Source organism: Jaculus jaculus, chromosome 1, assembly GCF_020740685.1.
Source record: "Jaculus jaculus isolate mJacJac1 chromosome 1, mJacJac1.mat.Y.cur, whole genome shotgun sequence".
In the NCBI taxonomy this organism is placed as follows: Eukaryota; Metazoa; Chordata; class Mammalia; order Rodentia; family Dipodidae; genus Jaculus; species Jaculus jaculus.
The window spans coordinates 102695086-102708448 of record NC_059102.1 but is presented as its reverse complement, the minus strand read 5'-3'; the positions used below and the strand labels follow the sequence as shown (position 1 = coordinate 102708448).

The following is a 13363-nucleotide window of genomic DNA, read 5'->3' as shown; positions in this document are numbered from 1 at the left end:
CAGCAAATTATAATAAATTTATGTGTATTACGTATGTATACAGTATTATTCAATTTGATAATACATTAGGGAAGAGTGAAGAGGGGAAGTTAGAACAATTATTTGAAATTGAAATTTTAGAAGTTTATGTTAACAAAAAATCAGCCATGGGTCATTGAGGACTTGGGATGGTCTGAGATCACTGGAGTCCAATTTCCCTAGAACCCATATAAAAAGTTGGGGCACAGACATGAAATAGCCTGGATATCTGTGACCTCACAGTGCCTGACACTACCTACACAGGACCATCATAATAGGAGGAAAAGATGACATCAAAATAAAAGAGAGACTGATTGAGAAGGGGAGGGGATATGATGGAGAATGGAGTTTCAAAGGGGAATGTGGGGGGAAGGAGGGCATTACCATGAGATATTTATAATCATGGAAGTTATTAATTTAAAAAATTTGAAAAGGGGAAAAAAGTGGGGGCATGCATGTCTATAATCACAGATTACATAGAATAGAGAGATTGGGTAATCACTGTGGCTTGTGACATAAAAAACTAGAGAAACAAAATTGCAGCTCCCAATTGAGGGAGAGAGAGATCTCTTCTCAAAAAAATTAAAAATTTACTCTGTTGAGCAATAGATAAGGGCACCTGAAGCTTAGCTCTGGCTCCTGCATGTGCATGTATGGCCCACACATCTGCCTAAACACACCAAATCACTCATAACACACATCATTCATACTCTGCATGTACACGTGTGTGTGACAAAAAAATTCCAAATTTTGTCTATCATCAAAGTGATACCCCACCCCCTGCCCCAAGGTAGGATCTACCTTGACCCTAGGCTGATCTGTGTAGTCTCAGGCTGGCCTTGAACTCATAGTCATTCCCCTACCTATACCTCTGGAGTGTTGAGATTAAATGCAGGTACCACCATACCCAGCCCATTAATTTTTCTTTCTTTTTTTTTAAATTTTATTTGCAAGCAAAAGAGACAGAGAAGAGATAGAGGCGAGGTGGAGGGTGCAGCACCAGGTTTTCTAGCCACTGTGAATGAATTGTATATGCATGTTCCACTTTGTACATCTGGCTTACGTGGATACTGGGGAATTGAACCCAGGTGATTGGGCTTTGTAGGCAAGTGCCTTAACTGCTGAGCCATCTCTCCAGCACCCCCTAACTAAAGTCCCCCCCCCCCCCCCGAGTTAGAGTCTCACTCTAGCCCAGGCTGACCGGAATTCACTGTGTAGTCTCAGTGTGGCCTCGAATTCATGGCAGTCTTCCTACCTCTTCCTTCCAAGTGTTGGGATTAAAGGCGCGTGCCACCATGCCTGGCAAAATTTTTTTTTAATTTTTATTAACATTTTCCATGATTATAAAAAAATATCCCATGGTAATTCCCTCCCCCCTTTCCCCTTTGAAATTCCATTCTTCATCATATTACCTCCCCATCTCAATCATTGTACTTACATATATACAATATCAACCTATTAAGAACCTTCCTTTCTCTTTCCTTTATGTCTCCTTTTTGCTACTAAGTATTTTCCATCTCATGCAGAAGCCCAATCATCTGTAGCTAGGTTCTACATATGAGAGAGAACATGTGGCGCTTGGATTTCTGGGCCTGGGTTACCTCACTTAGTATAATCCTTTCTAGGTCCATTCATTCTGCAAATTTCATAACTTCATTTTTCTTTACCGCTGAGTAGAACTCCATTGTATAAATGTGCCACATCTTCATTATTCACTCATCAATTGAGGGGCATCTAGGCTGGTTCCATTTCCCAGCTATTATAATATTTAAAAAATATATTTTTATTTATGTGAGAGCATAGAGCCAGAGAAGAAATGAATATGAGCATGCTAGGGCCTTTTGCCCACTGCAAATGAACTCCAGATGCCTGGGCCCCACTGTGTGCAGCTGGCTTTACATTGGTACTGGAGAATTGAACTTGGGCTGGTAGGCTTTGCAAGCTAACACTTTTTGCTAAACCATCTCCCCTTTCCAGAGGTTTATTTTGTTTTCTTCTTTCTTGAGGTAGGATCTCAGTGTAGGCCAGGGTATCCTGGAATTCACTGTGTAGTCTCAGGCTGACCTTAAACTCACAATGATCCTCCTACCTCTGCCTCTCAAGTGGTGGGATTAAAGGAATGCCTCCAGGCTTGTTTTGTTGTTTGCTTGGTTTTTGAGACAGGGTCTCACTTTCAAACTGGTTGAACTGGAACTTATTCTGTAGCCCAAGCTCGTGTTTTTTTCTTTCATTTATGTATTTATTTATGTATTTATGGGGCTGGAGGGATGGCTTAATGGCTAAGGCATTTGCCTGCAAAGCCAAAGGACCCAGGTTCAATTCCTCAGGACCCACATTAGCCAGATGCATAGGGGACACACGTGTCTGGAGTTCTTTTGCAGTGGCTGGAGCCTGGGTGCACCCATTCTCTTTTTCCCCCTCTTTCTCTGTCAAATGGATACATAAATAGATACTTATTGATTTTATTTTTTATTGACAGCTTCTATAATTATAGACAATAAACCACTCCATTCCATCATATCCCCTCCCCTTCTCAATCAGACTCTCTTACTTTGATGTCATCCTTTCTTCCTGTTATGAGGTTCTTATGTAGGTAGTGTCAGGTGCACTGCAAGGTCATGGATATCCAGGACATTTTGTGTCTGGAAGAGTGCATTGTAAGGAGTCCTATCCTTCCTTTAGATTGAACATTCTTTCTACCACTACTTCTGCTGCAATGGAACCTGAGCCTTGGAAGGTGTGATAGAGATGTTTCAGTGCTAAGTACTCTTCTCACTTCTTCTCAGCACCGTGGTGCCTTTTGAGGCATCTCAGAGGTCAACACCATCTGAAAAGAGAATCTTCTGTAACGAAAAGTGAGAGCTGCATTAATATATGCATAGGAACATTATTATTATTGTTTTGTTTTTTAAGGTAGGGTCTCACTCTGATCCAGGCTGACCTGGAAGTAACTATGTAGTCTCAGTGTGGCCTCAAACTCATGATGATCCTCCTACCTCTGCCTCCCAAGTGCTGAGATTAAAGGCCTGTGCCATCATGCCTGGCTGGGTATGAACATTAAGAGAAGTGCTTACCAGGCAGTTTGGTGAGCATAATAGATGCTTGTAGCCAGACACCAGCAGGTATTACACCTCTAGGGTTCATGACTTACAGGTTTTCAGTATGAGGCATATATTAACCTTCCATGGAGTAGGCCTCCAGGCCAATTAGAGAGTGGTTGGTTTCCCCCTTAACAGATGTGCCACTATTGTACCTGTTGGCTCATTTGGCCTGAGTGGCCAAACTTGAGGCTTGCAGTGTCCATTGTTTATTTCCACTGATGATTTCTCTCTCTCCCTTAGAGCTACATGCAATGTAGCTTTTTCCATCTTTCTGTAGACTGGTCTGTAGGGAGGTTTTCAGTTCAGTTCCAGCAAGATTTCTCAGTGACCTTGCAGCCCAAGCATGTGGTACCTTTAGTAATATGGTCTGCCTTTAATTTTTGGTTCTTTTGAGGCAAGCCTTATAGATTGGACTGGCCTTTTTTTTTCTTTTTCTTTATGCGAGAGAGATAGTGAATTAGCATGAAAGGGCCTTTAGCCACTGCATTTGAGGTCCCGATGTGTGCACCCCCTTGTCCACATCTGTAACCTTTGGTGCTTGCGTCACTCACTGTGTATCTGGCTTATGTGTGACCTGGAGAGTAGAACATGAGACCTTAGACTTTGCAAGCAAGCACCTTAACTGCTAAGTCATCTCTCCAGCCCCCAAGCTGGCTTTAAGCTCACAACAATACTCCTTCTTCAGTTTTCTGAATGATGGAAGTGTGGGCCACTATGTCTGGCCTATTAAGGTTTTTTTAGATGACTTTAGATGATTGCTTTGGATAACCGAATTGACAAAGTTGCATTCCTGAAAATAGTAGGGCTTTATTCTAAAGTAATTTTATGCTCTTTGAATTAACCTATATGTGAATAGCATTTGTAGTATATGCTTGTGATGTAGGTAGAGCGGCAAGTGGGTATACCATTATTTTTAAGGCTGTGTGTAAAGGAAAGCACCTGTGGTAGGAAAACATACAATAAGTTTCTAAGTCATCTAATTAATACCTGTCATTATTTGTGTACTATATAGTGACAACAGTTTGCAAAAGGCTTGATTTCTTATCAGGAAAGAAGAGATTACTGGAAAAGAATTAAAATGTGGGTGTTAGGTTTGAAAGATTCTTGCTGGCAATTTCAATGGTTATACACACTTTGAATAACAACTCTTTTTTGGCAGACTTCATGGGAGACTGTAGGGGGAAAGAAAAAGAATTTTGGAAAAGAGAACTCAGAAAACAAAGAAAATAGAGAGAAGAGAAGTGAGAGAGAAGCAACTCGTGGACGTGGCAACAACAATCGCAAAGGAAGGGGTGGCAATCGGGGCAGAGAGTGTAAGTATAGATTTTTTTCTTCCTAACATGTTTTGAATTTTTAGATGTGAAAAGCTCAAAGTACTACCTAAAGATTGACCATTAATGCAGATTAGTTTAATAGCTAAGGCAGTGAGAAACTGGGTGTGGTGTCACACACATTTAGTCTTAGCACTTGGGAGGCAGAGGTAAGATTGTCCTGAGTTTGAGGCCAGTCTGAGACTACATAGTGAATTCCAGGTCAGCCTTGACTAGAGCAAGATACTAGCTTGGGGAGGGGAGGGACACTGACAGTGAGTCACAGTTAAGTAGTTATCTTGTGACATAATTTCATGTCAGTTTTGACTAGGTTGTAATGGTTAATTGTGTATGGATTATAAGACTGTCTTCTATTAAAAATTAAGTAAATTCTTTAAAGATATGTTGGGAGCTAGCAATGCAGTTTTTTTTTTTTTTTTTTTTTTTTGTTAGAGTACTTCCTAATATTCACAAGGCTTCGGGTGTGGTATGTGCATTTGTAAACCAAACATTTTGGAGTAGAGGAGAAGATCAGAAGTTCAAGGTCATCCTTGGCTTCAATACTGGGTTTGTGGCCAGCAGAGGATACACAAGACTAGTCTAAAATTATATATATAATGTTGAAGGAGGGTTAATTCAATGATAACACTATTTTCTCTTCCCCAATTATGTATATTCCTGGTATAGACAAGGATTAAATTAAGAGGCAATTTAATAGACAGGGCTTATACTTTCCTTTGGATACATATTTTGATACCGTTTATTCAGAACAACCCTAGAGACATTTTTAAAAAATATTTACTTACTTGCTAGCAAAGAGTCAGAGAAAGAGTGGGAGTGCTAGGGCCTCTTGCCCCTGCAGACAGATTCCAGTTGCATGTGCCACTGGAATGGGTGCTGGGGAATTGATTCTGTGCTGTGTTAGGCTTTGCAAACAAGCACCTTTATTGCTGTTCCATATCTCCAGTCCTCCTCCAGAGACTTTTTGTAAATTATTTAATCTATTTACAGTTATTCAATTCCTACTATGTAGTGGCTACTCTTTCAGCCATATGACAATGAAAAACTTTTTTTTTTCCTTCATGGAGGTTTAGAGGGATGGAACAATAAAAATGAGAATTGTGGGCTGGAGAGATGGCTTAGAGGTTAAGCCACTTGCCTGTGAAGCCTAAGGATGCAGGTTTGATTCCCCAGAACCCACATAAGCCAGATACATCTTGGCACATGTGTCTAGAGTTCCTTTGCAATGGCTAGAGGCCTTAGAGTGCCCATATTCATTCTCTCTCTGTGTGTCTTTACTCTCTCTCTCTCAAATGAGTAAAACATTCTAAAAAAAAACCCAAAGAGTATGTTAAGAAAATACTAGCATTAACCTGGTGTGGTGGCACACACCTTTAATCCCAGCACTCGGGAGACAGACGTAGGAGGATTGCCATGAGTTCAAATCTACCCTGAGACTCCATAATGAATTCCAGGTCAGCCTCAGTCTAGAGTGAGAGACCCTACCTCAAAAAAACCACAAAGAAAGAAAGGAAGAAAGAAAGAAAGAGAGAGAGAGAGAGAGAGAGAGAGAGAAAGAAAGAAATACTAGCACTGTTTCAGATCCTTTTCAACACTTGGTATTGTCTCTATAATAATAATATTAATAAATAAGTGGAAAGTGAAATTAAAAAATATTTTTATTTATTTATTTGACAGAGAGGTAGATAGAATGGTGCCACGGCCTCTAGCCACTACAAATGAATTCCAAAGGCATGTGACAACTTGTGCATCTGGCTTATGTGGGTTCTGGGTGATCAAACCTGGGTCCTTTGGCTTGGCAAGCAAGCATCCTAACTACTAAGCCATTTCTCCAACCCCAAGAAGTAAAATATTTTATGTAATAGAAATACATTTTTTTGTGGTGCTAGGGATTGAACTCAGGGCCTTGTGCATGCCAAGCTTGAGTGCTGTCACTCAGCTATAAGTACTATTTTCTTTTATTTAGACTTATTTGTTTATTTACTTATTAAAGAGAGAGAGAGCATGAATATGAATATCTGCATGCCAGGGCCTCCAGCCACTGCAAATGAACTCCAGATGCACACGCCACCTTGTGCATCTGGCTTATGTGGGTCCTGGGGAATCGAACCTGGGTCCTTTGCGGGTAGGTGCCTTAACCACTAAATCATCTCTCCAGCCCTACACCTACTTTTTTTTTTTTTTTTTTGGTGTTTGAGGTAGGGTCTCACTTTAGCTCAGGCTGACCTGGAATTCTCTATGTAGTCTCAGGGTGGCCTCGATCTCACAGAGATCCACCTACCTCTGCCTCCCGAGTGCTGTGATTAAAGGTGTTCGCCACTACGCATTATGGGCAGAAAATAAAGTCAGAGATGACAATAATAGGAAGGTACATGTCGAATTTAAATGTACCATGGAAAGACTTCACTGAGAACTCATATGATTTAAGCACCATTGAATAGTGAGAAGAGTGGATGATACCAGTAGCTCTTTCGCAGTTTTGTGTTGCGTAGAGTCATTAAAGCAACAGAGATGCAGGAAGAGGTTCTTGTCCTTTGGGTTGCATCCTAGAAAAATCTATCTCTTAACACTTTAATATTTCTAAGGACACTATGTTTTTGTAGTATTGTTCTGCTATTCTCTGCTTTAACAGGCTTTGAACTTAAATAAATTCTGAGATGTATGTGATTTATTAAATAAATTCTGAGATGTATGTGGTTTATTGAAGCAACTTAATTTAGCTAAGGCAAGTCCATATAGAGAAAATAAGAATTGATATATTATAGAGAAAAGTGAAAATTGTTTATTTTAGTTTTTATCACTTATGTCTCTGAATTTAAAAATGTGTTACTATTTAGCTTTCTGTGTATTTCTTTTTCTTTTGGAGGGGCTGGTTTAAGAGAATGTTTTGCTGTGTAACCCAGGCTGGACTTCAGCTCCTCATTATTCTTGTTTCCACCTTCCTCATTCTGGGATTACAAATGTGTAACCATCACACCCACTTGTATTTTTCCTGGTTTCTGAACTCCTTGTTTATATTTTAACTTTTTTTTTTTTTTGAGGTAGAGTTTATTCTAGTGCAGGCTGACCTGGAATTCACTAAGTAGCCTCAGGGTGGCCTCGAACTCACAGTGATCCTCCTTCCTCTGCCTCCTGAGTGCTGGGATTAAAGGCGTGTGCCATCACGCCTGGCTCAAATTTTAACTTATTTTTAAGCCTTTTGGTAGAAGCCAGAGGGATGGCTTTTGAGACAGTTTTACTGTGCAGCCCTGATTTGCTTGAAATTTACTATTTTTTTAAATTTTTTTAAATTTTTAAATTTTTATTAACATTTTCCATGATTATAAAATATATCCCATGGTAATTCCCTCCCTCTCCACCCCCACACTTTCCCATTTGAAATTTACTATTTAGACCAGTGTGTTCTTGGACTTGTAGTGATTCTTTTACCTCTGCCTCTGGAGTGCTAGAGTTGCAGGTGGGTACAGCCATGCCTGGTTGGTTTTGAATCTTTTATTTGGTTATTCGATCTGTATATTCTTAAAAGGTTTGATACAAAAAGAAAAAAAGGTTTTGATATAAAGGTTTGAAAATGAAAATATACAATTCTGTCTCCTGCACCCTCTTAGTTAGAAGTGACGAGAATGGAATTGATTGCAGCCAAGGGGACAAGCCTTCAGATCGTGGCAAGCGAGCCCGTGGTAGAGGTAAGCCAGAATGAGCTAGGAAAGAAATGCATGGCTTCATAGGAGAAAAGACAGGCTGTTGCTTTACTGGGTTTTGGGTAGTTTGTGTATTCTAAAATATTAATGATTTAGTTGTTGATATCTGAAAGAACTGTTTGGATTATGTCAAAGTATTTTTGGTCATATTTTTATGGCTTGTGGAAGGTGAGTCAAAGGCTTTATTCATAATGACCATGTACCTACCCTTGGGATTCTGGTTTACTTACTGGTTTTTTTCAGACAAACTGAGCAAACTATTTTTAAAGTCCCACTTATATCCCAGCACTGGAATTGGAGACAGGAATGATGGCAAATTCCAAGACTAGTCTGGGATATATAGTAAAGCTTTCTCAACAAAACAAAGCCCTTTTAAGGAATAGTTTGTTTGTTTAGTTTTGTGAGAAATAATTTTATAACATTTGTAGGATACAACGTGATATTTTGATATGTGTGCATTGTGGAATGGTTATATCAAGTAATCAGTGTCTGGTTACCATCATTATATCCTGTACTTCTGTAATGTTAACCTTCTTCTTATTTTTTTTTTTTGTGTGTCTGTGGTAGTCTTATCACTGAACTATACATTCAGGGTCAAATCTCATTTTCATTTGAGAGACAGAGACAGAGAGACAGAGCAGGGGTGGGGTGGGGAGGGAGGGAGGATGCGCGAGCAAGTGAATGAGTGTGTGTGAGAGTGCACTCACCAAGGACATCAGCTGCTGCAAACAAATGCCAGACACATCCACCACCTTGTGCATCTGGCTTACATGGGTCCTGGAATGCTGAACCAGGATCCTTTGGCTTTGCAGGCAAACGCCTTAACCACTAAGCCATCTCTCTAGCCTCTGTACTAGTTGATTAAAAAATATTTTTATTCATTTATTTGAGAAAGAGGGAGAGGGAGAGAAAACGAACACACCAGGGCCTTCAACTATTGCAAACAGACTCCAGATGCATGCACTGCCTTGTATATCTGGCTTATGTGGGTAGTGTGGTATCAAGCCTCAAACTGGGGTCCTTCAGCTTCACAGGCAAGTGCTTAACTGCTAAGCCATCTCTCCAGCCACTGTACTAGTTGATTTTTTTTATTCATTTATTTGAGAGAGAGAGAGAGAGAGCGTGCGCGCACTCACCAGAGACTTCAGCTGCTGCAGCTGAACTCCAGACGCATATGCCACCTTGTGCATCTGGCTTATGTGGGTCCTGGAGAGCCGAACCGGGATCCTTTGGCTTTGCAGACAAACACCTTAACCACTAAGCCATCTCTTTAGCCCCTGTACTAGTTGATTTCTTAAACAATATTTTTATTCATTTATTTGAGGGGGGTCGGGGGAAGGACACACCAGGGCGTCCAGTTATTGTAAATGGACTCCCGATGCATGCACCACCTTGTGCATCTGGCTTATGTGGGTAATGTGGAATCAAGCCTTGAACTGGGTCCTTAGGCTTCATAGGCAAGTGCTTAACTGCTAAGCCATCTCTCCAGCCCCTGTACTAGTTGATTTTAAATGACCTAACACTATTTATCTAAACTATTTTTTTTTTTAATTTTTTTTTTTTTTTTTTTTTATTTGAGAGCGACAGACACAGAGAGAAAGACAGATAGAGGGAGAGAGAGAGAATGGGCGCGCCAGGGCTTCCAGCCTCTGCAAACGAACTCCAGACGCGTGCGCCCCCTTGTGCATCTGGCTAACGTGGGACCTGGGGAACCGAGCCTCGAACCAGGGTCCTTAGGCTTCACAGGCAAGCGGTTAACCGCGAAGCCATCTCTCCAGCCCTTATCTAAACTATTTTATGATATAACCTGCTGCTCTCTTACATCACAAATGTTATATAAGCAATTAGAGGGTTTTTTGTTTTTTTTCTCTAGCCTTTGAGGTTACCAACTGGGTAGTTGTGGTAGTTGGGCACCCATGCCCTGGGAATGTTGTTGCTGTTAGGAACACTAATGATAATGTTTGGGTAGTGAGCACAAGATGAAGAAGTGAGTAGAGGTACAAGGGTATAGGATATAAGTAGTGATGCATTCTACAATTTTTTTTTTTTTTTAAAGGAGCTGGACGTGGCAGAGGTAGAGGGGCAGGAAGGTTCTCAGCTCAAAGCATGGGGTAAGTGTATCCATCCTTAGTTGTTATTGTAGTTTCCCTTACTCTGTGCTGTCTATAATTTATTAATCCCAATTAATCAGATATTTTCTATACTTAAGAGTTTGCCAACGTGTGAAATAAGTACAGAATAACATCAGTGCAGTCAGATATGGTGGCTCACGCCTTTAATCCCAACACTTTGGAGGCCTGAAGTAGGTGGATCACCATGAGTTGGGCCTGGGCTACAGAGTTAGTTCCATCCAGCTCAGCCTGGGCTAGACTAAGTCTCTGCTTCAAAAAGGCAACAGGAAAAAAAGAAAAAAGTAACTATAATGCTTCATTAGTAGGTATAATTAGCTCAGGGTCTCTAGTCTTGGTCTTGTTTACAGTTGTTGTGGATAGTACTTTACTGGAGTGCTAGGATGTCCTATGCATTGGTGTTTGGCATTGTCCCTCTTTTCTTTTTAGCAGTATCAGTATCTGGCCTCCTGATGTTGTGATAATGAAAATGTCTCTAAACACTGCCAAATGTTCCCCAGGATGTGGTGTGTACATTACAGGTGTAGTTACTCCTAAGTGAAAGCCACTATGTAGTCAAAGCTGGTAAAGGCAAAAATTGTACGTGCAGTGCATATTTATGTAACAGTGATACTTCTGAGTGATAGTAGTAAAGGATTAATAAAACTAAATATTATGCTGTAATCAGTAGTTACCAATATTTCTAGGTTTTCTTTTTCTTTTATTAAAAGAATAAGGTTTTATATTTTACTTATTTGTAAGCAGAGAGAGACTGAGACAGCCATACAGAGACAGAAAGACCAACCAAAAATGGGTGCATCAGGGCCTTCAGCTTCTGCAAACTCACTCCAGATGCATGTACCATCCTGTGCATCTGGCCCTATGTGGGTACTGGGGAATTTAACCCCAGTTGTTAGGTTAGCAAGTGCCTCAACCGCTGTGCCATGTTCCAGGCTCTGGGTTTTCTTCTCATTGCTTCTAAAATTGGAGTTTTAGAAAATGTTTTTAAAAGTGCATGAAAACAACATACTAATGATTGTCTAGGAGATTAGAAAAAAAAAAAGGATTTGGCTCTCCATAGCTCTGCAGTAGCACTCTTGGAGTGAGCTAAATTTGAATTCTAACTATTGATACCTTAGTTTTCAGTGGGACTTTTCATTGAAGCTGTTATTTTGGCTTGAAAAAAATTCCCGGTCTTCATGACTGCATAGGATGCAGATACAGGCAAACTAGGCCATCATATAATAGTATGTGGAAGTTCCAGATGCAATCTTTGCTATTTATTGCTATTCAGAAGATTTACACCCTAGGCTGCAGATGTAGCACAGTTGGTGGAATGCTTGTCTTGGGTTCAATCCCCTGTACGCCATACAACTGACTGTGGTGTGCCTTGATCTTAGCACTTCCAACCTGGGAGCAGGAAGATTAGAAGTTCAAAGTTAACCTGGCCTACATGAGTCCCTGTCTCAAAAGAAGGAGTTGAGCATGGTAGCACACGTCTTTAGTCCCAGCACTGGGAGGCCGAAGTAGGGGGATCGCTGTGAGTTCAAGGCCAGTTTGAACTACATAGTGAATTCCATGTCAGCCTGGACTAGGACTAAAGTGCCATCTTGCCTCAAGGAAAAAAAAAAAGCAAAATCTGTCTTATGGTGTCTGTAAATATTGGCTGTCATTCAATTGTAGAGGGACTTGTACAGTGGCTGATTGGAGAGATTGGGCTTAGTTTGGTTTGGAATTTGAATGCAATTTTGTGGCTTTCTTGCTTGCTTTATTTGCTTTATTCCTTCTTTATTTCAATCCCAGGACATTTAATCCTGCAGACTATTCAGATTCTACATCCACAGATGGGTGTGGGACAAAGTTGGTAGTTTGGGAAGCTGCTCAGAATGGTACAGATGAGGGACCTGGTGAGTAAGTGTTTTGTTTTTGTTGGAGATTTTGATTGTTTTTGTTTGATACAATGTTCCATGCTATAGCCCAAAGCTGTTTCAGTCTTATGTACCATACTCCACTGTAGAGGTGGTTTTTCAATGTTTGTACTGTTAAGTATTTTATGTTCTTAGCTGTACACAGTGATGCAGCAGACTTAGGCAGGAGGATTACAGCAAGTTTGAGACCAGCCTGAACTATAAATTAGCAAGCTTCTATCCCAAAATAAGTAAATACATGCATAAAAAGGAAATAAAACCAGATTCTGTGGCTCAGAACTATAATCTCAGCAACTGAGAGGCTGAAGTAGGAGCACTGTGAATTTGGGACCAGCTGGGGCTCTGTAGTGATTTCTAGGTCACTTTGGGCTAACATGAGACCCTGCTACAAAAAACAACAAAAATCATTTAAAATAAAGAAAAAAGGATCTTATCTACAGATGAAGTGTGAAGAGTACTCTGAGACTACTCTTAGTTGGTTCTTGCTACCAAATAGTCTCACTTAAATAGGGCTGGTGAACTGGTTCAGTTGTTAAAGATGTTCCTTGGTGGGAAGGCTCAATTCCCCAGTATCCACTTGAAGTTGGAAGCACAAAGTGGCATATGCAACTACAGTTCATTTGCAATGGCAAGAGGCCCTGGCATGCCCATTCTCCCTCTCTGCCTCTTCCGTCTGCCCTGCTTTCAAAATAAAAATATTTTTTAAAAATCTAGGCCCAGAGAGATGGCTTTGCAGTTAAGGTGCTTGCCTGCGAGGCCTAAGGACCCATGCTCAAGATTTCTCCAGATCCCACATAGGCCAGATGTACAAAGGTGACTCAAGTAAAAGGTTGCACATGCGCACTAGGTGGTGCAACCATTTGGAGTTCAGTTGCTAATGCCTATAATTCCGTCACTTAGGTAGCTATGGCAGAAGTATTTCAGTGAGTTCCAGACCAAGCAAGAGTAAGACTGTCTTAAAAACAAAACTCATTAATGATGAAATGTTTGAGTTTTTTTCCTTCTGTAGTTTGAGGCTATTTTAAAATAATCTGCCTAAATCAATACTAACATGTTTTGATTACAGTGTGTCATACATACATAGTGACATGCATGTCACTTTTTTATTATATTGTATACATGGCTATATTAAAGATTAACGTATAAATTAGGCATAGTAAGAAATTAATAGGGACT

The 13363-nt window shown here is 40.4% G+C and overlaps 1 protein-coding gene across 7 annotated transcripts in view; it reads left to right on the top strand.

The window, feature by feature from the left end:
• Ubap2 (ubiquitin associated protein 2) overlaps positions 1-13363 on the top strand; it is a 119082-nt gene that overhangs the window by 58346 nt on the left and 47373 nt on the right. For all 7 annotated transcript variants that reach the window (XM_045136456.1, XM_045136408.1, XM_045136437.1 and 4 more), the window contains 4 exons: positions 4279-4432; positions 8059-8136; positions 10208-10262; positions 12063-12166. In XM_045136456.1, the coding sequence (XP_044992391.1) occupies positions 4279-4432; positions 8059-8136; positions 10208-10262; positions 12063-12166 (391 nt within the window). The remainder of the gene's footprint in view (positions 1-4278; positions 4433-8058; positions 8137-10207; positions 10263-12062; positions 12167-13363) is intronic.